Below are 24,077 nucleotides of genomic sequence, written 5' to 3'. Positions count from 1 at the left end.
TGTATTTTTTAGTAGAGACGGGGTTTCACCATGTTAGCCAGGATGGTCTCGATCTCCTGACCTCGTGATCCGCCCGTCTCGGCCTCCCAAAGTGCTGGGATTACAGGCTTGAGCCACCGCGCCCGGCCTATTGTTAGTTTTTCTTGTTGTTGTTGTGTTTTTTAAGTTAGTATAACAGCATCGTGGTTATTTTAAAATATAATGTCTTTTTGGTCATATATGCTTATAGGAGGATAAAATATGACTTTGAAATACTACAGGAAAAAAGGGGGAAGGACTGATACAAAGGTATTTACAAATGTTTTTAATTACAGCTAGGTGTTGAACATGTTGGGGTTCGTATTATTCTCTATCCTGCTTGAAAATATCCACAATAAAGTTAAAATTGCAAAGGTCTTCAAATTTCCCTCCAGAAAGTACAGTTATTTTTCATCAAAACCTTAGACCAGGCCGGGCGCGGTGGCTCCCGCCTGTAATCCCAGCACTTTGGGAGGCCGAGACGGGCGGATCACGAGGTCAGGGGATCCAGACCATCCTGGCTAACACGGTGAAACCCCGTCTCTACTAAAAATAAAAAAAATTAGCCGGGCATGGTGGCGGGCGCCTGTAGTCCCAGGTACTCGGGAGGCTGAGGCAGGAGAATGGCGTGAACCCAGGAGGCGGAGCTTGCAGTGAGCCAAGATCGCACCACTGCACTCCAGCCTGGGCGACACAGCGAGACTCCATCTCAAAAATAAAACAAAAAAAACTTAAGACCAGAAAGGAGTGTTGTATCACTGGGTGGAAAGGAGAAATGTAGTGTGGCTAGGGAGTAGAGCTACGCTGATGATCCCATCCCCGTAGCATCATTTATGGGGTGCCTAAGGACTAGTCACTAGAATGGCAGGTTCTTCCTTAGGAAGATGTTGCTGGAAGTAGAAAACGTTTCGAAAAGGAAGAAATTTGAGGTTAGAAAGAAAATAGGAACTTCACACAAGACTTTCAGAAGTGCGATACTCTTTTCCTCTGGGTGCCTCTCTTGGAAAACGCAGAACAGAGAAAAGAAAAAAGAATCATAGAACATCAGAGCTCTCGGAGCAGACAAAACAATTTAGGATCACACCAACCTCTAGAAAAGGATTAGTTTTCCCCACAGCGCTCTCAAGCTAGAATGGGACTTCTTTAACAGTGGTCTTCTTCCTAAGACACTTCCGGGGTAAAGCCTCACCATCAGGGAAACTTCAAAAAGAGCCTCTTACTCTGCAAAGAACTGCAGCAGCAGTAACCGCACGATTCTCAGCTGGCGTAACGCTGTCCGTGTGTCACACTAGGAGTACTGCGGCACGGGAGGGGCCAAGGGCTAAGAGCATTACCAGGGGGCAGGAGAGCCCACCCCGCGGCCGCACAAGCGCACACGCACACGTCCAGGGCGGAGGAACACTACTAGTAACAACCGCCTCTCTCTCTAGGCTCCCTATCCCAAAGTGATGGTGCCGATTTTATCCCAGGACAGGGGCTCCAGGCGTACACTCATAAATTCGTAGCGAAGGAACACTACCAGCAGCACCACGCCCCCGCCGCTCCCAGAACCAAAGTGACGGTGCCGACACCCCTCCGCATCCGCAAGGCAGACTTCCATAAGTAATCAGCCTAAAGCACCGTCCCTTTCCTGTCAGCACCAAGTCAGGACACCGGTATTCCCAGCACCATACAAGAGCTTCTTTTTCAATGCGCCAAACCAAAACCAGCGAGCGGTTCCCGGTGAGGCCGCCCACTCACCTGGCCTGCGCAGACAGGCTCCGTGCGTCAAGACGTAACAGCGTAGGTGTACAGGGGCCTTCGGGAAACGTAGTCTACAACTGGAAACCGGCCGGGTCGTGTCTGCGCAGGCCCAGCGGCTAAGATCAGGTCCAGCGCTCCAGAACAGAGGGATCCCTGAGGCTCCCTTGCTCGAACTGCGGGACTTACCCTACTATGGTCTGAGCCTACCCTATTTCATTATACTCAAGTAACGCCCCAGAAATTCCAGAGAATCTCACACAAAGAGGTTGAATCTTGCCGTGGTGCCTTCAGGTGAATGTCGTCCCGGGCTAGAAGAACTGCAAAAGGCTGTCAGGTAAGGTCTGGATTTCTCTCTGACAGCTCTGGTCGTGACGCAGTGGCCACGATACCGGGTTGCTGCTCACCGGGGTTCGCAAGTGTGACGCATTCTTCACGGCCATGTGTGTGCGTCTGTGTCTGTGCGCTCGCGTGTCCATGTCCGAGTGTCCTCTGTGGGGGCAGAGTGGAGAGTGGCCATGCCTGTGTGATGTGCTTCAGATTATGCTTGAGACTGTGAGAGAGGCTATTATTGGCGCATTAGGATTGTGTGCGGAAGGGTCTTGGGAATGGTTTCATTATAGCTTTGAGGGTGATGTCTGTTTAATCAGATTCAGCCTGCGACTGAGTATCTTATATCCTGTAAGAAATTGATTTTTCTTTGCATGGTCATGAATTTAAAATACATTCCTATGAAATTATATAAATTTAGTGAATGATTCATTGAGAATTCACTTGTGGCAGTGGATGTGGGGGAAGAAGTGTGTGAGCATAATATTCTGAGAATGAGCACGATGTGTGCAGCGCTGTGTTATACAGATTCCTGGCTTCAGTTTTCTCACCTGTAAAGTGAGGATGTCAGTCGTGTAACACTTTGGAACAATGCTTTTTAACAGAAATTTCTGCAAAACTGGGTTCCATTTTGTATATCTGTGCTCTCCAATACAATAGCCACTAGCTACATATGGCTACTGAGAAATTGAAATGTGGCTGGTTTGACTGAAGAACGAATTTGTAAAATTGTGTTCAATTTTAATAAATCTAAATGTAAACAGCTATATATGGCTAGCAGTCTTCCTATTGAACAGTACAACCTGGAGCATTAATTTGCCTTCAAGATTTGAAGGGGGTAAAAACTTAATTCATCTAGCAAATATTTGAAAATGAAATTCTTAAAATTTCTTTAAATTATTTTTTCAATTTGAGATGATTGCAGATTCATATGAGGTTGTAAGAAATAATAGAGACATTGTGTGTTATCCTCAACTTAGTCTTCTCCAATGATAACATCTTGCAGGACTGTAGTATAATATGACAACCAGGATGTTGACATTGATAGTCAAGACAGATCATTTCCATCACCACAAGGATCTGTTGTGTTGCCCTTTTATAGACAAATGTACTTTCTTCCCTCTTGTTTGAAGATATTCGTGTCAACATTAATGATAATGTAGGCACACCTCATTTTATTGTGCGTCATTTGATTGCACTTTGCAGATACTGTATTTGTTTGTTTTAAAGAGACAGGGTCTCACTGTCTCACCCAGGCTGGAGTGCAGTGGGGCCGTTATAGCTCACTGCAGTCTCAAACTCCTGGGTTCAAGGTATCCTCCAGCTGGCCCACAAAGCCTGAAATATTTATTATGTGGTTCTTTGCAGGAAAAGTTTGCAGACTCCCAATCTATATTATTTCTGATGGCTACTTTATTTTCTATTATATGGATACAGTAGAATTTATTTAACCTGTTCTTTATTTAAGTCTAATTTATGTTTGTATCTAGCTTTTTCCATTTTAAAATTAGTCTATCTGCACCTGTCTGCATATATCCTAGTGAACATATATAATTATTTTCCTTAGATAGGGTCATAGGAGTGAGATTACTGAAACATCTGGCTCACATTATTAAATTCTGCTAATATAATTTCTTTTTCTTTCTTTTTTTTTTTTTGAGACAGAGTCTCGCTCTGTCGCCCAGGCTGGAGTGCAGTGGCGCGATCTCGGCTCACTGCAAGCTCCGCCTCCTGGGTTTATGCCATTCTCCTGCCTCAGCCCGGCTAGTTTTTTGTATTTTTTTGGTAGAGATGGGGTTTCACCGTGTTCGCCAGAATGGTCTCGATCTCCTGACCTCGTGATCCGCCTGTCTCAGCCTCCCAAAGTGCTGGGATTACAGGCTTGAGCCACCGTGCCCGGCCTGCTAATATAATTTCTAATTTACCCTCTTTAAGGTGGCACCAGTATTATAACATGGTGTGAGGTCATCTATTTTACTCCAGTTCAACATGTTATTATCAGTCTTTTCAATGTTCCCGTGTTGTAAATATAAAATGCTATTTGCCACTTTAACGTATATTATCTTAATGAGTAGCAACATTTAATAGCTTTTAGTCATTAAACCCGAGTCATTATTCACGCTCGGGTTTTATTAGGCATAATAAGAAATTCTGGGTATCAGTGACAAGAGCACAGTTGAAAAAGAACTGGCTTTGTAGTTGGAGAATTGTGGATTCAGAACTCAGATGTCTTGTTTATTAACAGTGGATTTAGGTTTCTGTTTTTCTGATGTTGAAGTGGAGATAATAATGACACTGTAGAGCTGTTCTAAGGATTAAATATCTATATATAAGGTATGTATCACATAAAAGTTGATTTTTTTAATTGCTTCCAGGGCCATAAACTTACTTCTCCCTCTAATTTGAGTACTGAGGGAGAAGGGAGGGTGAATGATGTCCTGCAGGGACCCTGGGGACTCTTCTGATTGAAGGAAATGGGGAGTGGTGAGCGCTGAGGATTGTGGGAGTTCTAGTTCAGGCTAGGAAAAGGGATCCCAGTGTGCAAGTATAATTTTGCAATGATAAAGGCCATCATGGATTGTCTATGCCAGGAATCAGCAACTGTTTTTTGTTTTTTTTTTTTTTTTAGACGGAGTCTCGCTCTTGTTGCGCAGGCTGGAATACAATGGGACGATCACAGCTCACCACAGCCTCCGCCTCCCAGATTCAAGCGATTCTCCTGCCTCAGCCGCCTGAGTAGCTGGGATTACAGGCGTGTACCACCACACCCAGCTAATTTTGTATTTTTACTAGAGACAGGGTTTCTCCATGTTGGTCAGGCTGGTCTTGAACTCCCGACCTCAGGTGATCCGCCTGCCTCGGCCTCCCAAAGTGCTGGGATTATAGATGTGAGCCACCATGCCCGGCCAGCAAATGGTTTTTATAGAGGGTCAAATAGGAAGTATTTTAGGTTGTGTGGCCCATACAGTCTCTGTTGCAACTATTCAACTTGGCTATTGTAGCTTTCTGAAAGTAGCCATAGTCAGAAGTAAACAAATGAGCACAGCTGTGTTCTATTCCAACTTTATTTACAAAAACATGTGGGCGGGCCAGATCTGGCCCATGGGCCACAGGTTGCAAACTCCTAGTCTGTTTCCCAAGAAGCTCCTAAGGCCATGAAGGCAGTCTGCTTTGGACAATGTGGTCTGTCCCCTTTGGATGGTGAGAATTGAGGGAAGAGAATCTACTCTGGGCAGTTCGGAACATCCCAGCTTTGGGCCTAGATCAGTACTGATAGTGGGGATAGTGTCCTCATAGTGGGGATTGGCCCAGAACTCTCCTGCTGAAATATTAGTTGTGTGTTCTAATGCAGGAGAACCTCTGCACTGTGTCCATCCTCGTACAGCCAGGTTCCCTTGGTGTGGTAAGAGTGTGTCGGAGGGAGGTGAGGGAAGTGTAGGGGAAGTGTTTAGAAGCAACATTGGAAAATACAAGATTATTAATTTATATCATGTTTTTACCTCTGAGGCAAACCTAGTCTCATTGCCTCATTTTTTTCTTCTCTAACTCAGGCTTCTCAGAACTTTGCTTCTCCAGCAGAATAATCCTGTGGAAGACTGAGCAGTTCTTGTGAGTCTAAAACCATGGCCCATGTAAGTTACAGTTTCTCTTTCCTTTAGATTCTTTTGTTTTTCAAGATCATGTGAACATTTTCGCTCTTTATGCTGACACTTCCTAACATAATTTTTTCTTAATCCCCATATTCCCAAGCTCCTCCCTTGTGCCCCCTCTCTTTTCTAACCAGTATCCATGTGCACATTGACCAGATAATTCAGGGTACTCAGTCTCTATCTAGAGCAGGGATAGACAGACATGAAGTTCCTAGATGGAGGTACTTCACCATTCTTTGTCGGATCTGAGGTATAATGAAACCAAGAATGGACTCATTTGACTACACATAGGAAAGCACTGCAGTTTTCCACAGATCCTGTGTCTGTAGATAAAACGCAGTTTAATATTGATTGGCCTCAGTTTCAGTATGTGGTTGGGGCCTGCTTATAGAGAGGTCAGGGGATCTTTCCTGAGACTCTCAGAGGTGAAAACCCATAGTAAGATGCATTTTGTGGTTAAACCGAATGTGCTAGTCTTGACATCAGTATGATTCTGGTTCATTACATCAGTATTCTTAATCTCAAGAACAAAGAAGGTGTGTAGTGCTTATAAAAAAATCATCCAGATACATAAATATTAGATAATTGTATTCTCCCAGATTTGCAGTGAGGTACTATGGCCTTGAACTTCTGAGTTCACCACTGTACTCCATCCTGGGCAACAGAGCGAGATCCCCATATCGATTGATCAATCAATTGATCAATAGATAGATAGATAAAGGAAAAAGAGGATATAGTATTCTTTTTTCTTTAAGTTATTTATTAAGTGGTTTTCTTAAAGTATTTATTATTAAGTAATAATTTATTGAGAATTTTGAGGTAGAAATATAGTTTATTTGCTTGTATCCACTGTTTAATTGAATTGGGAAACACTTATTTGTTTCCAGAAATGTTTTGAGTAAAGAACCCCATAATATACAGGAAATTTTGCATACATTGGCTGGATTCTTCAAGAAAATGACATGACTCTACTTTAGAACACCTGGTTCCTTTCTTCTGTCTTTATCATAAGCTTTCAGCCCCAGCCTAGAGTTTAGTATAGTACCCCTTGCTGCAATGAAACCTTTTATCTCCTTTGCTTCTTTTTAAAATACTTGTTCTGCAATTTCACCAGTAATATGTTGGTTTATGGTTTCAGGCATTGGTGACGTTCAGGGATGTGGCTATAGACTTCTCTCAGAAGGAATGGGAGTGCCTGGACACTACTCAGAGGAAATTGTACAGAGATGTGATGTTGGAGAATTATAGTAACTTGGTCTCACTGGGTAAGGTCACCTATGCCAAATAATGTAGACTCTGTTTTCTGAAATAGTAGCTTTCTCTTCCACAAATTTAGGAGATATTATTAAGAAACTAGCTGAATTTCTTCTCTCTTCCTCAAGGACTGGACTGAACTTTGATGGTTTGTGAATGGCACTTCCACTAAATGCTTTCATTTTCACCATACTTCCCTGAGCCTCCCGAAATGTTCCTTAATCCATTCTTGTAGTTGCTTCTCCCTTAATAGTTAAGAGACTGGATTTGAATTTTGGGGCATTTACTCCAAAGCCAATGCCAATGAAATCAGGTTTCACATTGCACTTGAGCTCAGAATTGCTACGGATGCTCTGTTATTTGGTAACACACCTGCGAGGATAACAGCCCCACCCAGGGTCTACAATTTACATGCCATGGTTCAGACCAATAAAATTGACTTAAAATTAAAGTGAATGCATTCTACTTCCTAAAACAAACATTTTCTCTTACTGATTTGTGATTGAAAGTTTTACCTATTGGACATTATGCTCAGTACCTGGGTGGTGGGATCACACGTACCTCAAACTTCAGCATCACACAATATCCCCAGGTAACAAACCTGCACATTTGGCCCTGTATCTAAAATAAAAGTTGAAATTAGTTAGAGTAAAATAAAATTTATTAACTTAGCATCTAACTTTAAATGAATATGTTAGCAAGAACCTAGAAATATCTTAGGAAGCTTCTTGTTTTGCTCTAAGTAAATTAACAACAAAAATAATAATAGCTAATAGAGTGCTTATTGTATACCAGGCACCATTCTAAGTATTAGCTATGAGATACAAAAGAAAAAAAGAAAAGAAAAGGTACTACTTTTGCTTTCATTTTATAGATGAAAAAACCAAGGCCCAAAGAATTTAACCGGTTTGTTTACAATCATTAGTCAGTAGGTAGCAGAGTAGAATTTGGACCCACATAGTCTGGCTTCAGAGTCTGTGCCCTCAATAACTACTGCCTCTCAATAGACCCAGTCTGTATGAGTTTTAATTCTAAAATGAATTAAAATTCTCCTGGATGAATTTTAATTCCCCTGCCCATCAAGTTTCTTTATTCTCTGAGATCCTGAGGTTACACTAAGTTGAACATTCTTTAATCCTGTCAGTTTTTTCTGAAGTCTTTATCGAAATCACGTTGATCCATATGAATTTAACCAAGTCTCAAAATGTTTCTGAACGTGCAATGTTTTACTTCTATATATTCTTGTATTTCTTTCTTGGAAGCAGGATATTCTGGCTCAAAGCCAGATGTGATTACCTTATTGGAGCAAGGGAAAGAGCCCTGCGTGGCGGTGAGGGATGTGACAGGAACACAGTACCCAGGTGAGTTGAGAGTTCATCAGGCAGATGGAAGCCCTCATTGCCAGTCGCGGCCAGCTGGTGAGGGAGCATACATAGGCTTTGCATGCTGTGTAGGTAGTTCCTCTCAGAGGCCTCAGGCCTTTGGAGAAAAGGCCTAAGACAGTGAAGAAAACAGATCATCTTAGCATGAACTATCAAGAGAACCTCATCTTGGCTCCTACTTACCACCTGTCTTTGTTTTTGTTTCCACCCATATTACTCTCCATTTCAGTAAAGAGAATGCGCTTTCCCAGTGCAATCAGTTGCTTCCTATCTTTTCTCCATTGATATGTGTGCTTGTTTCTAATGTCTAAAAGTTCAGTCTTTCACATATTCAGCATATATCAGTACCTTGGTGAATAAAGCCAAAACCTCCCCACACTAATGGAATTAACATTGTAGTAGGGGAGATACATAGTAAACTGTAAACAAATGAATATATAATATTAAATAATGATGCATGCTATGAAAGGAACCTATGAAGGGTAAGGAGATAGTTTGAGCAGGTTTAATTTAGGTGGGTTGCCCAGGGAAGGCTCTTCGAAGAGTGAATATATGTGCAGAGATGTACAGTATAGGCTTAGGCTATGTGAATATCTGGAAGAAAATAATTCCAAGCACAGTGGAGAAGTGAGTTTTGTGTGTTTGAAGAACTTGAAGAAGCTCAGAGCAGATTCAGAGTGGGGAAGAGTAACTAAATATGAATTTAGAGCTGAGCAGGGGCCAGATCTGGTTCTGTTTATCATAGTAAAAAATTTGGATTTTTCTTTTCCAAGAGTGATTGAAAGCCATAATCAAAAATATGTTTTAAACGATTGCTGTAGATGCTCTGTGAAGAATATACTAAACAGGGGCAAGATTGGAAGTAGAAAGATCAGTTATCAGGCTATTTCAGAAGTCTAGATTAGCAGTGATAGTAGCTTGGATTGGGATGGTAGTGGTGAGGGGTGGTGAGAACATGCTGTATTCATCTTATAATTTGAAAGTAGAGCTAACAGACATGCCATGGGGTATGAGTGAACAAGAAATCATAGGTGAACCAGCAGCTAAGTGTATATAATTTGCTGAGATGGACATATGGGAAAGATAGCTTGGAAGATGGAAATAGAGTCCTGATTTAGGTATATATATTTAAAATGCCTACTTGTTATCAAAATTGAGATGTTGAACAGTCAGAGAGATGGTAGGACAAGTTATATTAACTTGGGTGTCCAGCCAATGAACTGACTGAATGAGATCATTTAGGGCTGATCTGACCTACTACCTATTTTTGTAAATAAAGTTTTATTGAAACGTAGCCACACTTAATTATTTAATGTATTGTCTATGGCAGAGTTGAGTAGTTGAGACAGAAGTCATATGGCTGGCAATGCATAAGATATCGACTGTCTGGTCCTTTACAGAAAGTTTGCTGATTCCCTGCCTTTAGCAAATGAGTTTCATAGAATGAAGGGAGCCAGATGAGAAAAAGACTGAGGCCTGGGACACTCTATTTAGAGAAGGAAGAGGAGGCAGCAAGTAGATTGAGAACAAGTAGGCCTGGAGAGTGGTACCAAAAAAGTCAAATGAAGAAAATGTTTTGGCCGGGCGCGATGGCTCAAGCCTGTAATCCCAGCACTTTGGGAGGCCGAGGTGGGTGGATCACGAGGTCAGGAGATCAAGACAATCCTGGCTAACACGGTGAAACCCCATCTCTACTAAAATACAAAAAAATTAGCCGGGCGTGGTGGCAGGCGCCTGTAGTCCCAGCTACTCGGGAGGCTGAGGCAGGAGAATGGCTTGAACCTGGGAGGCGGAGCTTGCAGGGAACCGAGATGGTGCCACTGCACTCCAGTCTGGGCGACAGAGCGAGACTCCGCCTCAAAACCAAAAGAAAATGTTTCAAGTGGAAGGGAGTAGTTATCTGTGAGGTCCACTGAAGTGTAAATTGCCTATAGGATATGGCAGGAAAGAAGCTGGTGGTGACCTTGTGTTAAGAGGACAAGGTTTCCGTGGAGTCGGAGGTGAAAAAAGCCTGCCAGATGTGACTGAAATAAAATGGGAGGTGAGGTAGTGATGCCAGTGAGATAGAAAACTTTTCTAATGGGAATTCTGTTAGGAGGGAACTAGATAAGGGGTTAGTAGCTAGAAGAGGATATGGGATGTAAGGAGTCTTTTCTTTATTATTATTTTTTTTTGAGATGGAATTTTGCTCTTGTCTCCCAGGCTGCAGTGCAGTGGCGCGATCTCGGCTCACTGCAACCTGCATCTCCCGGGTTCAAGCAATTCCCCTGCCTCAGCCTCCCGAGTAGCTGGTATTACAAGCGCCTGCCACCACACCTGGCTAATTTTTGTATTTTTAGTAGAAATGGGGTCTCACCATGTTGGCTAGGCTGGTCTTGAACTCCTGACCTCAGGTGATCCACCCATCTTGGCCTCCCAAAGTGCTGGGATTACAGGCGTGAGCCACCGTGCCTGGCCAGGAGTCTATTTCAAGATGTGAGATTTTTAAGATGAAAATGATTCTATAGAAAGGGGAAAAATTGTAGTGGAGGGAAGGATAATTATGGAAATTGGAGGACAAGGAGGCAGGATCCAGTGCACAAGAAAAATTTAGAGAACTATAGATACGACAATGGATATAGGTGGGTTGATTGATGTGGTATTATGTATTTCTTTTCAATGCTTCATTTTTATTAGAGGAATAAGGGAGATCATCAGCTAAGAATTGGCAGGAGGGAAGGGAGAGTTATATTTGAAGTGAAAGATGTAAATATATTTTGAATACTGGTGTTCAGTTTACCTGCCTCTCACTAGCTTGTTCACTTTTTATTTTCTATTAATCAGGAGTTAGTAACAGTTAACATTTATTATTTACTGTATACCAGATTTAGTCATTTCACAATGTATATATTCTTCAAAATATGTTGTACAGAGTAAATACATACAATTTTATCTATCAATGTAAAAAAATGTATTTTTTAAAATATGAAGAAAAGGCTATTAAGTTCTATACAGTATATTGATTCTTCTATATCAAGCCAAATTCTGATTTGTATTTTCTTTGCAGTTTTTTTTTAGTTGAAATTCTTGGGTTGTATATAATCAGATCATTTGCAAATCATGATAGTTTTTCATTCTTCCTTAAAAATGTTTACCTCTAAAATTCTTAATTCTGCTTAGTTGTTTTGCTTATCATGATTTTATATAAAGGATAAGATAACTTTTCTTTTTGCTCTTTTCTTGAGTAGCTAAACTAACTTTAAAATTATCTGTTCTATAAAACTTTTATAGACGTCTATGAAATTGCAAGGATAGGTGTTTCACAATGGAATTTCATTTGCTTAGGCTTTTTTTCTTCTGTGGTCAATACAGGAAATTAACAGTTTCCTTAAAATTTTTTATTCTGGAATGTACAGGTTATTTTGTTTAGAGCATTACATAGAGCTTTGGAAAATAGCCTTACTATTTTTTTTCAAATCAGCTTTATTGAGATATGATTTATATACAATAAAATTCATTAATTGTATCTGTTTAGTTATTTTGGACAAACACATGGGTCTTGTAAAATCATCACCACTTCAGTCAAGATCTAGAATATGTCCACCATGTCAACACTTTCTATTATGTTTCTTTACAGTCAGTACCCTTCCCCCATTTTCAGCACAGCCCGTGACAGGAAACTAAGTTGCCTTCTTTCCCTAATTGTGTCTTTTCTACAATTTCCTATCAAATAAATCAGAGTATGCAGTATTTTGTGTCATACTTCTTCCACTTCTATGAGATTCATCCAAGTAGTTAGAAGTCTCAGTAGTTAATTCCTTTTTCTTGCTGAATAGTATTTCGTATCTACTTGTTAACAGTTTATGAACATCTAAATTGTTTCTAGTCTTTCACGAGTATTAGTAAAGCTATTATGAGTGCTTGTTTACAAGTCTTTGTTTGAATGTATGCTTTGTTACCTTGGGTAAAATACCTGAGGGTGGGATTCATGGATTATATAAGTGTATATAAGAAACTGGACCAAGCACAGTGGCTCATGCCTGTAATCCCAGCACTTTTTTGGGAGGCTAAAGCAGGCAGATCGCTTGAGCCCAGGAGTTCTAGACCAGCCTGCGCAACATGGCAAACCTGTCTCTACTAAAAATACAAAATTAGCTAGGATGGTGGTACACACCTGTAAAACTTTATTCAAAAAAAAAAAAAAAAAAAGTAAAGATGGTTGAACACCCTTAAAAAAATTTTATAAAAAAAAAAAAAAAAAAAACTGGGCTGGGTGTGGTGGCTCATGCCTGTAATCCCAGCACTTTGGGAGGCCAAGGCGGGTAGATCATGAGGTCAGGAGTTCGAGACCAGCCTGGCCAACATGGGGAAACCCCGTCTCTACTAAAAATACAAAAATTAGCTGGGCGTGGTGGCGCATGCCTGTAATCCCAGCTACCCAGGAGGCTGAGGCAGGAGAATCACTTGAAACTGGAAGGCGGAGGTTGCAGTGAGCCAAGATCGTGTCACTGCACTCCAGCCTGGGCAACAAGAGCGAAACTCTGTCTCCAAAAAAAAAAAAAAAGAAAGGAAGAAACTGTCCAAAGTGGCTATATTTTTTGGCATTCCCAGTAGATGTCCAATAGCTCCACATTCTTGCCAGCCTGTGGTATTGTCAGTCATTTTAATCTTAGTCATTTTAGTGGATATGTAGGTATATCTCATTGTGATTTTAATTTGCATTCAACTAATGACTAATGTTGAACATATTTTCGTTTATTTGCCATTCCTTTATTTCCTTTAGTAAAAAGTGTCTGTTTAGAATTTTTATCCATTAAATTTTTTAGCAATTTTATTGAGGTATAATTTACATAACATAAAATGTACTCACTGTAAGTGCACATTTGGTGACTTTTAGTCAATTTATAGTTAGGCAGCCATCATGGCAATCCAGTTTTAGAATATTTCCATCATCCCCAAATGTTTCCTTATGCCCCTTTGCAGTTAATCCCTTCTTCCACCTCCAGCTTTAGGCATCTACTGACCTACCTTCCATTTTGTCAATTTTCCTTTTCTGAACATTTCATATGAATGGGATCATGCAATGTACAGTCTTTTGAATCTGAGCCACCGCGCCCGGCCCTGGAGTAACTTTCTATTAATTAACAAACTTTATTTTTAAAATCAGGTTTGGCCGGGCGCGGTGGCTCAAGCNCATTAAATTTTTTAGCAATTTTATTGAGGTATAATTTACATAACATAAAATGTACTCACTGTAAGTGCACATTTGGTGACTTTTAGTCAATTTATAGTTAGGCAGCCATCATGGCAATCCAGTTTTAGAATATTTCCATCATCCCCAAATGTTTCCTTATGCCCCTTTGCAGTTAATCCCTTCTTCCACCTCCAGCTTTAGGCATCTACTGACCTACCTTCCATTTTTGTCAATTTTCCTTTTCTGAACATTTCATATGAATGGGATCATGCAATGTACAGTCTTTTGAATCTGAGCCACCGCGCCCGGCCCTGGAGTAACTTTCTATTAATTAACAAACTTTATTTTTAAAATCAGGTTTGGCCGGGCGCGGTGGCTCAAGCCTGTAATCCCAGCACTTTGGGAGGCTGAGACAGGCGGATCATGAGGTCAGGAGATCGAGACCATCCTGGCTAACATGATGAAACCCCGTCTCTACTAAAAAATACAAAAAACTAGCCGGGCAAGGTGGCGGGCACCTGTAGTCCCAGCTACTTGGGAGGCTGAGGCAGGAGAATGGCGTAAACCCGGGAGGCGGAGCTTGCAGTGAGCTGAGATCCGGCCACTGCACTCCAGCCCGGGCGACAGAGCGAGACTCCATCTCCAAAAAAAAAAAAAGAATCAGGCTTACAGGAAAATTTCGCAGAAACTACAGAGCTCCTATATACTTTCTGTCCTCAAACATACACACCCTCCCCAACTACCAACATTCCATATTACAGTGGTACATTTGGTACAGTTGATAAACCTACATTGACACATCATTATCACCCAAAGTCCACAGTCTGTATTAAGGTTCACTCTTGGTGTTATAAATTCTGTTCACTTTGAAAAATATATAATGACATGTATCCACAACTGTAGTATCATACAGAGTAGTTTCACTGCTCTAAAATTTCTGTTTGGCCTAGTCATCCCTCATTCCACCCTAACACTTAGAAACCACTGAGCCTTTACTGTCTCCATAGTTTTGCCTTTTTCAGACTGTCATGTAGTTGGATCATATAGTATGTAGCCTTCTAAGATTGGTGTCTTTCACTTAGTAACATGCATTTAAGTTTCCTCAACATCTTTTTGTGATGGCTTATTCTTTTAGCACTTAATAATAGTCCATTCTCTGGATGTACCACAGCTTATCCATTCACTTACTAAAGGACATCTTGGTTGTTTTTTAAGTATTGGAAGTTTTGAATAAAGCTGCTATATGCATTTGTGTGCAGGTTTTTGTATGAACATAAGCTTTCATTTTATTTGGGTAAACACCAAGGAATATGATTGCTGAGTAGTATGATAAGAATATGTTTAGTTTTGTAGGAAACTGCCAAAATGTTCTCCAAAGTGGCTATAATATTTTTGCATTCCCCCGGCAATGAATGAGAGTTCCTATTGCTCCACATCCTTGTCAGCATTTGGTGTTGCCAGTGTTTTAGATTTTGGCCATTCTAACAGGTGTGAAGTGGTATCTCGTTGTTTTAATTTGCAGTTCTCTGAGATTCCTGATCTCTGGTTTAGTGTCTGACATTAATTTGGAGAAATTCTCATTCATTGTTGCTTCATTTATTGCTTCTTTTCCTTTCTCTCTTTTTCCTCCTTCTGGTATTTTCATCATGTGTATTTACACCTTTTATACTTAACCCCAGAGTTCTTGGATATCTGTTCTGTTTCTTTCAGTATTTTTTTCTCTTTCTTTTCAGTGTTGGAAGTTTCTCTTGTCACATCCTCAAGTGCAGAGACTCCTCAGGCTGTGTCCAGTTTACTGATGAGCACATCAAAGGCATTTCTATTACAGTGTTTTTGATCTTTAGCATTTCTTTTTTATTCTTTCTTAGAATATTCATCTCTCTGTTTTCATTATCCATCTGGATGTTGTCTATTTTTTCTGTTAAAGCCCTTAACACATTTCTTATAGTCTTTTAAAATTCCTGGTCTGGTAATTCCAGCATTCCTGCCATATCTGATTCTAATTCTGATGCTTGTTTAGTCTCATCAAACTGTTTCTTGCCTTTTAGTTTTCCTTCTAATTTTTTGCTGGAAGGTAAACATGACGTACTGGGTAAAGGGAAACATAGTAAATAGGCCTTTAGGAATGTAGTGATAAGGTGTAACGAGAAGAGTGTTCCCTAGTCCCAGAATTAGGTCTCAGTCTTTTGATGCACCTGTGCCACTGGACGGAACTTAACCAGTGCTTCCAGTTTTTTCCCCATCGCTAGGTGTGATGGGATGGCTTAGAGGGCTGAGCTGGGTATTTTCTTTCCTCTATGTCATTAGGCTCTAATAAAACCCCAGCAGGTTATGATCTATCTACTTGAAGAGAAAATACTCCTAACCTCAGGTGATCCACCCACCTTGGCCTCCCAAAGTGCTGGGATTACAAGCGTGAGCCACTGCACCTGGCCAGTATTTAGATTTTTTAGGCTCTTGTCTTATTTAGATTGCCACCCTCCAGCTTTCATTTAATTTATCTGTGTTAATAAGATTCCTTGACACTTCTAGTCTCCCAGCCATCACCTCATACTATTCAGTTACTGTGTTCTCCCTAAAATTGTTGAGTTTCTTAGTTCATTTTTTCCAGAAACCATTCAACATGGCACATACCTGTTACAATATCTAAAAAAATCATTTAAATACTTCTCTATCAAGTATAGGAATGGTTGGTTTTAGATGTAAGGGAACAGAAGAGATATCCTCTGAGAAAGGTTATAAAGAAAGTACAGTGGGCCGGGCGTGGTGGCTAATGCCTGTAATCCCAGCACTTTGGGAGGCCGAGGTGAGCAGATCACTGGGTCAGGGGTTCGAGACCATCCTGGCCAATATAGTGAAACCCCGTCTCTACTAAAAATACCAAAAAATTAGCCGGGCGTGGTGGTGGGTGCCTGTAATCCCAGCTACTTGGGAGGCTGAGGCAAGGAGAATCACTTGAACCTGGGAGGCGGAGGTTGCAGTGAGCCGAGATGGTGCCACTGCACTCCAGCCCGGGTGGCAGTGCGAGACTCTGTCTCAGGGAAAAAAAAAAAGTAGAGTGGCCAGGCATGGTAGCTCATGCCTGGAATCCCAGCTCTTTGGGAGGCCGAGGCAGGTGGATCACCTGGGGTCAGGAGTTCGAGACCAGCCTGGCCAACACAGTGAAACCCCATCTGTACTAAAAATACAAAAATTAGCTGGGTTTGGCAGCATGCACCTGTAATCCCAGCTACTTAGGAGGCTGAGGCAGGAGAATCGCTTGAACCTGGGAGACACAGGTTACAGTGAGACGAGATCATGCCATTGCACTCCATCCTGGGCGACAGAGTGAGACTTCATCTCAAAAAAAAAAAAAAAAAAAAGAAGAAAACAGTACAGTGAGCATCCAGTAGGTGGCTGAATAGTAGTAAAACTCAGCTGTGAAAACACACGTCTCTTTGCACAGGAGGCAGTGAACAACAGGGTTGGAAACATCTCTGTTTAATTGGATAGCCATTTAAAGGATGAGTAGGCAAAACAAGGGCTTTTTCATTTTATACATTTGGTTGAGCTACCTTGGAGTTACTTTTGTTCTGATCTGTAAAGGAAGTAAGCTAGGAAAGAGTGCATTTAATCACTGTAATAAGGTGAGAGAGATTAGAGCTAGTTTGTAATTGTTAACAAAAATATAAAAATTAAGTGATTGTCCTGATATTCAGTTGTCCTATACGTGGCTTATCTGTCATTCATCATCATAATTTCCTTTAAGACAATGATTAATTTATTGTACAGTCAATTGTTTAATGCCTGCTATACGCTAGTGGGTAGTTATTCACTGTTGAATGAAATAAGGATTACATCTTCCTTTGGGAAGGTTTCGGGATCAGAAAAGCAACAAAAGAGCAAAAAGAAAAATCAGTGGATATGCATTTGAAAATTGTGAAATGAAGAAATGAAACATGGTGCTAGAATTGAGAATAAAGGACATAGACTGCCTTACAGTCAGTAGGGCAAGCCTTTCTGTGTAAGAGATATTTAACCAACCATTAAGAATGAGAAGGAGTTGGCCTTTCACGAGCCCAGGACAGATTATTTTTAGGAGATGAAAAATCCCATAGAAAACTATATGAAATGGGAAATGCTATGACACAATCAAGGAGCTGAATAGAAGCAAATGTCATAATAAGAGGGGGTAAGGAGGACAATGTCTTTGAAAGAGGGCTTTAGGTAACCAAAGACCATATTATATTATATGGTAACATGTTTGGATTTTATTCTAAGAGTAAAGAAAAACTGTTAAAATTGTTAAGTGGAGATTCTCCAACTTTGATCTATATCAGAATCATCTAGTGGAGTTATTAAAAATTCAGATACCAAATTACTCCTATAGATTTGGTTCACTTGACTTGTGTGGTAAGTAAATAGCAGTATTTGTGATAAATTCCCAGATGATTCTCATCCACAATAAAATTTTAGAACCATTGATGTAAATAAACTATTTGCCATATCACCACAATCTTTTTTTTTTTTTTTTTTTTTTTGAGGTGGAGTCTCGCTCTGTCGCCCGGACTGGAGTGCAGTGGCCAGATCTCAGCTCACTGCAAGCTCCGCCTCCCGGGTTTACACCATTCTCCTGCCTCAGCCTCCCGAGTAGCTGGGACTACAGGCGCCCGCCACCTCGCCCGGCTAGTTTTTTTTGTATTTTTAGTAGAGACGGGGTTTCACTGTGTTAGCCAGGATGGTCTCCCCACCACAATCTTATATAATCTCTCTCTCTCTTTTTTTTTGAGATGGAGTTTAGCTCTTGTAGCCCAGGCTGGAGTGCAATGGCACGATCTCAGCTTACTGCAACCTCCGCCTCCCAGGTTCAAGTAATTCTCCTGCCTCAGCCTCCCAAGTAGCTGGGATTACAGGCGCCTGCCACAATGATTGGCTAATTTTGTATTTTTTTAGTGGAGATGGGGTTTCACCATGTTGGTCAGGCTAGTCTTGAACTCCTGACCTCAGATGATCCACCTGCCTCAGCCTTCCAAAGTGCTGGGATTACAGGCTTGAGCCACCACGCCCAGCTATAATCTCTCATTTTCAAAGCTCATGTTGCCTAATTTCAAATTACATAACTTTATTGAAATATTCTTTAAGCCATTGACTTCCAGTAAGAACTGTTTTCACTTTGTTTCCTATTTTGAAAATATAAACTTTATGTTATGCTGGCTACAGGAAAATAATTTTTGTTTACTTTTATGTTTTCTTTCAGGTTTGTTATCCAGGCATAAGACCAAGAAATTATCTTCAGAAAAGGACATTCATGAAATCAGTTTATCCAAAGGGAGTATAATAGAAAAAAGTAAAACTCTTCGTCTGAAAGGATCCATTTTGAGAAATGAGTGGCAGAGCAAAAGTGAGTTTGAGGGTCAGCAGGGACTTGAAGAAAGATCTATCAGTCAAAAGAAAATTGTCTCTAAAAAAATGTCAACTGGTAGAAAACATCCCTCTTTTACTCTGAATCAGAGAATTCATAATAGTGAGAAAAGTTGTGACTCAAACTTGGTTCAACATGGGAAAATAGATTCTGATGTGAAACATGATTGTAAAGAACGTGGGAGTACCTTGAATAATGTCTGCCAGCTTACTCTCCATCAGAAAATTCATACTGGTGAAAAATCCTGTAAATGTGAGAAATGTGGGAAAGTTTTTAGTCATAGCTATCAACTTACTCTGCATCAGAGATTTCATACTGGTGAGAAACCTTATGAATGTCAAGAATGTGGGAAGACCTTTATTCTTTACTCACAACTTAATCGACATCAGAAAATTCACACTGGTAAAAAACCCTATATGTGTAAGAAATGTGATAAGGGCTTTTTTAGTAGATTAGAACTTACTCAACATAAAAGAATTCATACTGGTGAGAAATCTTATGAATGTAAAGAATGTGGAAAAGTTTTTCAACTTGTTTTCTACCTTAAAGAACATGAGAGAATTCATACAGGTAAGAAACCCTATGAATGTAAGGAGTGTGGGAAAGCTTTTAGTGTAGGTGGACAACTTACCCGTCATCAGAAAATTCATACTGGTGTAAAACCCTACGAATGTAAGGAATGTGGAAAGACCTTTGGACTTAGTTTTTACCTTACTGAACACAGAAGAACTCATGCAGGTAAGAAACCTTATGAATGTAAGGAGTGTGGGAAATCATTTAACATGCGTGGACAGCTTAATCGGCATAAAACAATTCATACTGGTATAAAACCTTTTGAATGTAAGGTGTGTGAGAAAGCTTTTAGTTATAGTGGTGACCTCAGAGTACATTCTAGAATTCATACTGGAGAGAAACCATATGAATGTAAGGAATGTGGGAAAGCCTTTATGCTTCGTTCAGTCCTTACTGAACATCAGAGACTTCACACTGGTGTGAAGCCCTATGAATGTAAGGAATGTGGGAAGACATTTAGAGTGCGCTCTCAAATTAGTCTACATAAGAAAATTCATACTGATGTGAAGCCCTACAAATGTGTTCGATGTGGGAAGACCTTTAGATTTGGTTTCTACCTTACTGAACACCAGAGAATTCACACTGGCGAAAAGCCCTATAAATGTAAAGAATGTGGAAAGGCCTTTATTCGTAGAGGGAATCTTAAAGAACATCTGAAAATTCATTCTGGTTTAAAACCCTATGACTGTAAAGAATGTGGGAAGTCCTTTAGTCGGCGTGGACAGTTCACTGAACATCAGAAAATTCATACGGGTGTAAAACCATACAAATGTAAAGAATGTGGGAAGGCCTTTAGTCGTAGTGTCGACCTTAGAATACATCAAAGAATTCATACTGGTGAGAAACCCTATGAGTGTAAACAATGTGGGAAGGCCTTTAGACTTAATTCACACCTTACTGAACATCAGAGAATTCACACTGGTGAGAAACCCTATGAGTGTAAGGTATGTAGAAAGGCCTTTAGACAATATTCACATCTTTATCAACATCAGAAAACTCATAATGTAATTTAATATAAGAAAGGGTTTCCATGTCATGCTCTATTTATAGAATAGCAAAATATTTATGGCCAGAAAGAAGTTCTGACAATGTGTTGATCTTTTTTTAGACATATTAACTTAATAAATGTATGAGTCTTAAATATCTCTTAGTTCTCATTAAATTTAGGAAAATTCACACTAGAAAATAAAGCTGTTAATGTAACAATTGTGGAAAAGTGTTCTAGCAACAGCATATACTTATCATCATTGCCTTTCCACTACTCTACTATCTGTGTGATATTAGACAAAATATTTGCTTCTTGGTACCTCAGCTGTAAAATGAAACACACCTAAAAGTGTGGTTAATTGTTTCCAACATGTATAATACAGCAACAACTATCTGGCCCATGTTACTTTGGCTTAATATTGGATATTACTGTTTTTATTATCATCAACATTATTATTAGTAGATTTCTTAACAGGAAGACACAGTGGAGATGACAAATTTGGAAAAGTCACTCATCATGTATATTTCATGAAGTACTGCTTTGATAAAATCTGTGTTATGGGCTGAATGTTTGTGTTCCCGTAACGATTCCTATATTGAAACACGAATCACAAGGTGATGGTATTTGAAGGTAGGGCCTTTAGGAGGAAATCAGGTCATGAGGGTGCAGCCTTCATGAATGGGATTGCTGCCTTTATTAGAGGAAGCCAAAGAGCCAGCTAGCTCTTTCAACCGCATGAGGATGCAGCAGGAAGTCAGCAGTCTACAGTGCCAAAGAGGGAGGGCCTTTCCCCGAACCCAAGCATGTTGGCACCCTGACCTTGGACTTGCAGCCTCCAAAACTGTGAGAAATAAATTTCAGTTGTTTATAAGCCACTGAGTCTATGGTGTTTAGTTATGCAGCCCAGAATAACGAAGGCACTCCATTAGAATATAAAGAAAATGTAAACATCTGAATTCAGACCTCAATGCTTAAGTTCTACCAGAAAATTAAAGATGAAGAGAAACCCTAAGGATGTAGTGAGTGGGAGGACCTTAGAATATAGCTTTTGAAGCATCAGAGAGAGGTGTGAGGGGATTTACCCACAATAATATAGAAATTAAATGGATAGAAAAAAGAAAGCTGTCTGGCCGGGTGCCATGGCTCACGCCTGTAATCCCAGCACTTTAGGAGGCCGAGGCAGGCAGATTACCTGAGGTCAGGAGTTCGAGACCAGCCTGGCCAACATAGAGAAACCCCATCTCTACTAAAAATACAAAAATTAGCCAGGCGTGGTGGCAGGCACCTGTAATCGCAGCTACTCGGGAGGCTGAGCTAAGAGAATCACTTGAATCCGGGAGGTGGAGGTTGCAGTGAGCTGAGATCATGCCACTGCACTCTAGCCTGGGGGACAAGAGTGAGACTTTGTCTCAAAAAAAAAAAAAAAAAAAAAAAAATTGAAAAAAGAAAGCTGTGTATTTAGAAATTTTTTCCTAATTTTATTATGAAAATGCCCTGAGACACAGAAACATAGAATGCATTCTATAATGAATACCCATTTTACCCTACACCTAGATTTGAAAATGTATACTTTGCTTTGGTTTTCTATAAAATTTTTTTGCTATTCCATTTGAGAGTTAAGTTATAAACATCATATCATTTTGCCCCTAAATCAGTTTGTATCTCCTAAAAGTAATGGTCATACATATAACCAAAGTACTAAAATCACACCCTAAAAATTAACAATTCCATGGAATCCTACAATATCCATTTCATGTTCAAATTTCCATAATTGTTCCAAGAATATATTTCATAGATATTTAAGAAGGATTTACTCTCAGGATCACACATTGTAACATTTTGGTGGTTCTGTCACTTTGTTTTTTTTTTTTTGCAAGGGACTTTCGGACTCTTGCTCACTCTGTCACCAGGCTGGAATGCAGTGGCGTGATCTCGGCTCACTGCAACCTCCACCTCCTGGGTTCAAGCAATGATCTTGCCTCAGCCTCCAAAGTAGCTGAGACTACAGGTGCATACTACCGCATCCAGCTAATTTTTGTATTTTTAGTAGAGATGGGGTTTCACCATGTTGGCCAGGATGGTCTCAATCTCTTGACCTTATGATCCACCCACCTTGGCCTCCCAAAGTGCTGGGATTACTTGTGTGAGCCACTGTGCCCGGCCTGTTCTGTCACTTTTAAACTGAACAGCCCCTCATCTTTATCAGTTGTCTTAGAATATCCTGGATTCTGGGTTTGTCTATTTTATTTCTGCATAATGTTGTTCCTCTTTTTCCTCTGTCTCCAAACTGAAACTTAAATAGCAGCTTGATTTGCTTCTGGTCAAACATTTTTAGGAAGAACACTTCCTAGGTATAATACATTCTGTACACACAGGAGGCATATAATGGCAGGTTGTTCTTTTATTAGTGATGCTACATTTCATCACTGGTTAAGGTAGTGACTGCCAGATCTCTCCATTGTAAAGGTATGTTATTTTCTTTGCAATTAGTAAGTAATTGGGTGATAATTTGCACCTCCTTTTGCAAATGTACAGTCATCTACATGTATAATACAAGTCATGGATTAAACTGGAAATCAAAAGTTAAATATTGATTTAACAGAAAGCAATGATATTGAAATGCCTACATATTGAAATCTGTAGGATGTGACCAAGGCTCTGCACAGTGGTAAATTAACATCCCTTAATGCATACAGAAAACCACGATTTGGGGATAGAACATTTTGTTCTCTGTATCCTCAACACTACTGTGATGCCTTTTGCATAGCAGGCACTTGATAAAACTCGAGAAAAAAATAAGCATTCAACTCAAGAAACAAAAAGAGGTACCAAATAAAGCAGATGCTAAAAGAAGGAACTAATTAATGCAATTAAAATTAGAAATTAAGTAATAAGAATAAGCAGATTATAGACTTATTCAATTTTCCAAATCCAGTAAAAAAAAAAAGATGACAGTTAAAAGCGTCGTGAATTTAAAAGGACATTACCAGAGATAATTGATGTCATCTTTTTAAATTATAAGAAAGTACTATCATTTCAATGTATATAAAATTCCAGAGCTAATGAAGTATTTTCTAGAAAATGTACTTCACCAAAATTCACATAACATAATCATGCTTGAGTGAACTAGTAAATAAATGGAAAACTTAAATTCAGCTTAAGCTATAGAACAAGCTAGAACAACAGTCTGCTAGCACAATCTGTTTTAGTTTGATAAAAACTTCAAGCATAATTCTTACCAGAATTTTCCCAGCTCATGATACATAGCTGACATAATCCAAATGATAAAACTAGAGAGAATAGTTACTAAAAACCAAAATTTAAATGCGTTCTAATTAAAGAGAAAAATCAAAATGCTAAATAAAATGTCAGCAAAATGATATAATTTTTCAGTAAATATATATGAAATGTGCAGACACTGGAATATTCTGGTTCTATACATATGCAGCTTAAATTATGGAAAAAGAGAATAGCTCCAGTCCTATTCTCATCAATTCATTATCTCATATATATATATGTGTGTGTGTGTGTGTGGCTAATATATAAATATATTATATATAATATATAT

The 24,077-nt window shown here is 39.8% G+C and overlaps 2 protein-coding genes across 3 annotated transcripts in view; one reads left to right on the top strand and one right to left on the bottom strand.

The window, feature by feature from the left end:
• ZNF571 (zinc finger protein 571) overlaps positions 1-2,107 on the bottom strand; it is a 35,934-nt gene extending 33,827 nt beyond the window's left edge. The window contains 1 exon segment of the mRNA XM_017870574.1: positions 2,019-2,107. The gene's annotated coding sequence lies outside the window, so the exon portion shown is untranslated.
• On the top strand, positions 1,770-21,670 carry ZNF540 (zinc finger protein 540). Of its 2 annotated transcripts, none has more exons than XM_017870572.1 (5): positions 1,770-2,095; positions 5,640-5,720; positions 6,877-7,003; positions 8,255-8,353; positions 18,784-21,670. In XM_017870572.1, the coding sequence occupies exons 2-5, from the start codon at positions 5,712-5,714 to the stop codon at positions 20,532-20,534; spliced, it is 1,986 nt and encodes a 661-aa protein (XP_017726061.1). In that variant the 5' UTR covers positions 1,770-2,095; positions 5,640-5,711; the 3' UTR covers positions 20,535-21,670. The 2 variants fall into 2 exon arrangements, with proteins under 2 accessions (XP_017726061.1, XP_017726062.1); XM_017870573.1 differs by having other exon boundaries at positions 8,258-8,353; positions 18,784-21,382.
• The last annotated feature ends 2,407 nt before the right edge of the window (positions 21,671-24,077 follow it).

Source organism: Rhinopithecus bieti, unplaced genomic scaffold (genome assembly GCF_001698545.2).
Source record: "Rhinopithecus bieti isolate Rb0 unplaced genomic scaffold, ASM169854v2 scaffold_5002, whole genome shotgun sequence".
NCBI lineage: Eukaryota > Metazoa > Chordata > Mammalia > Primates > Cercopithecidae > Rhinopithecus > Rhinopithecus bieti.
The sequence above is the reverse complement of the archived record's forward strand: the minus strand, read 5'-3'. Positions and strand labels throughout refer to the sequence as shown.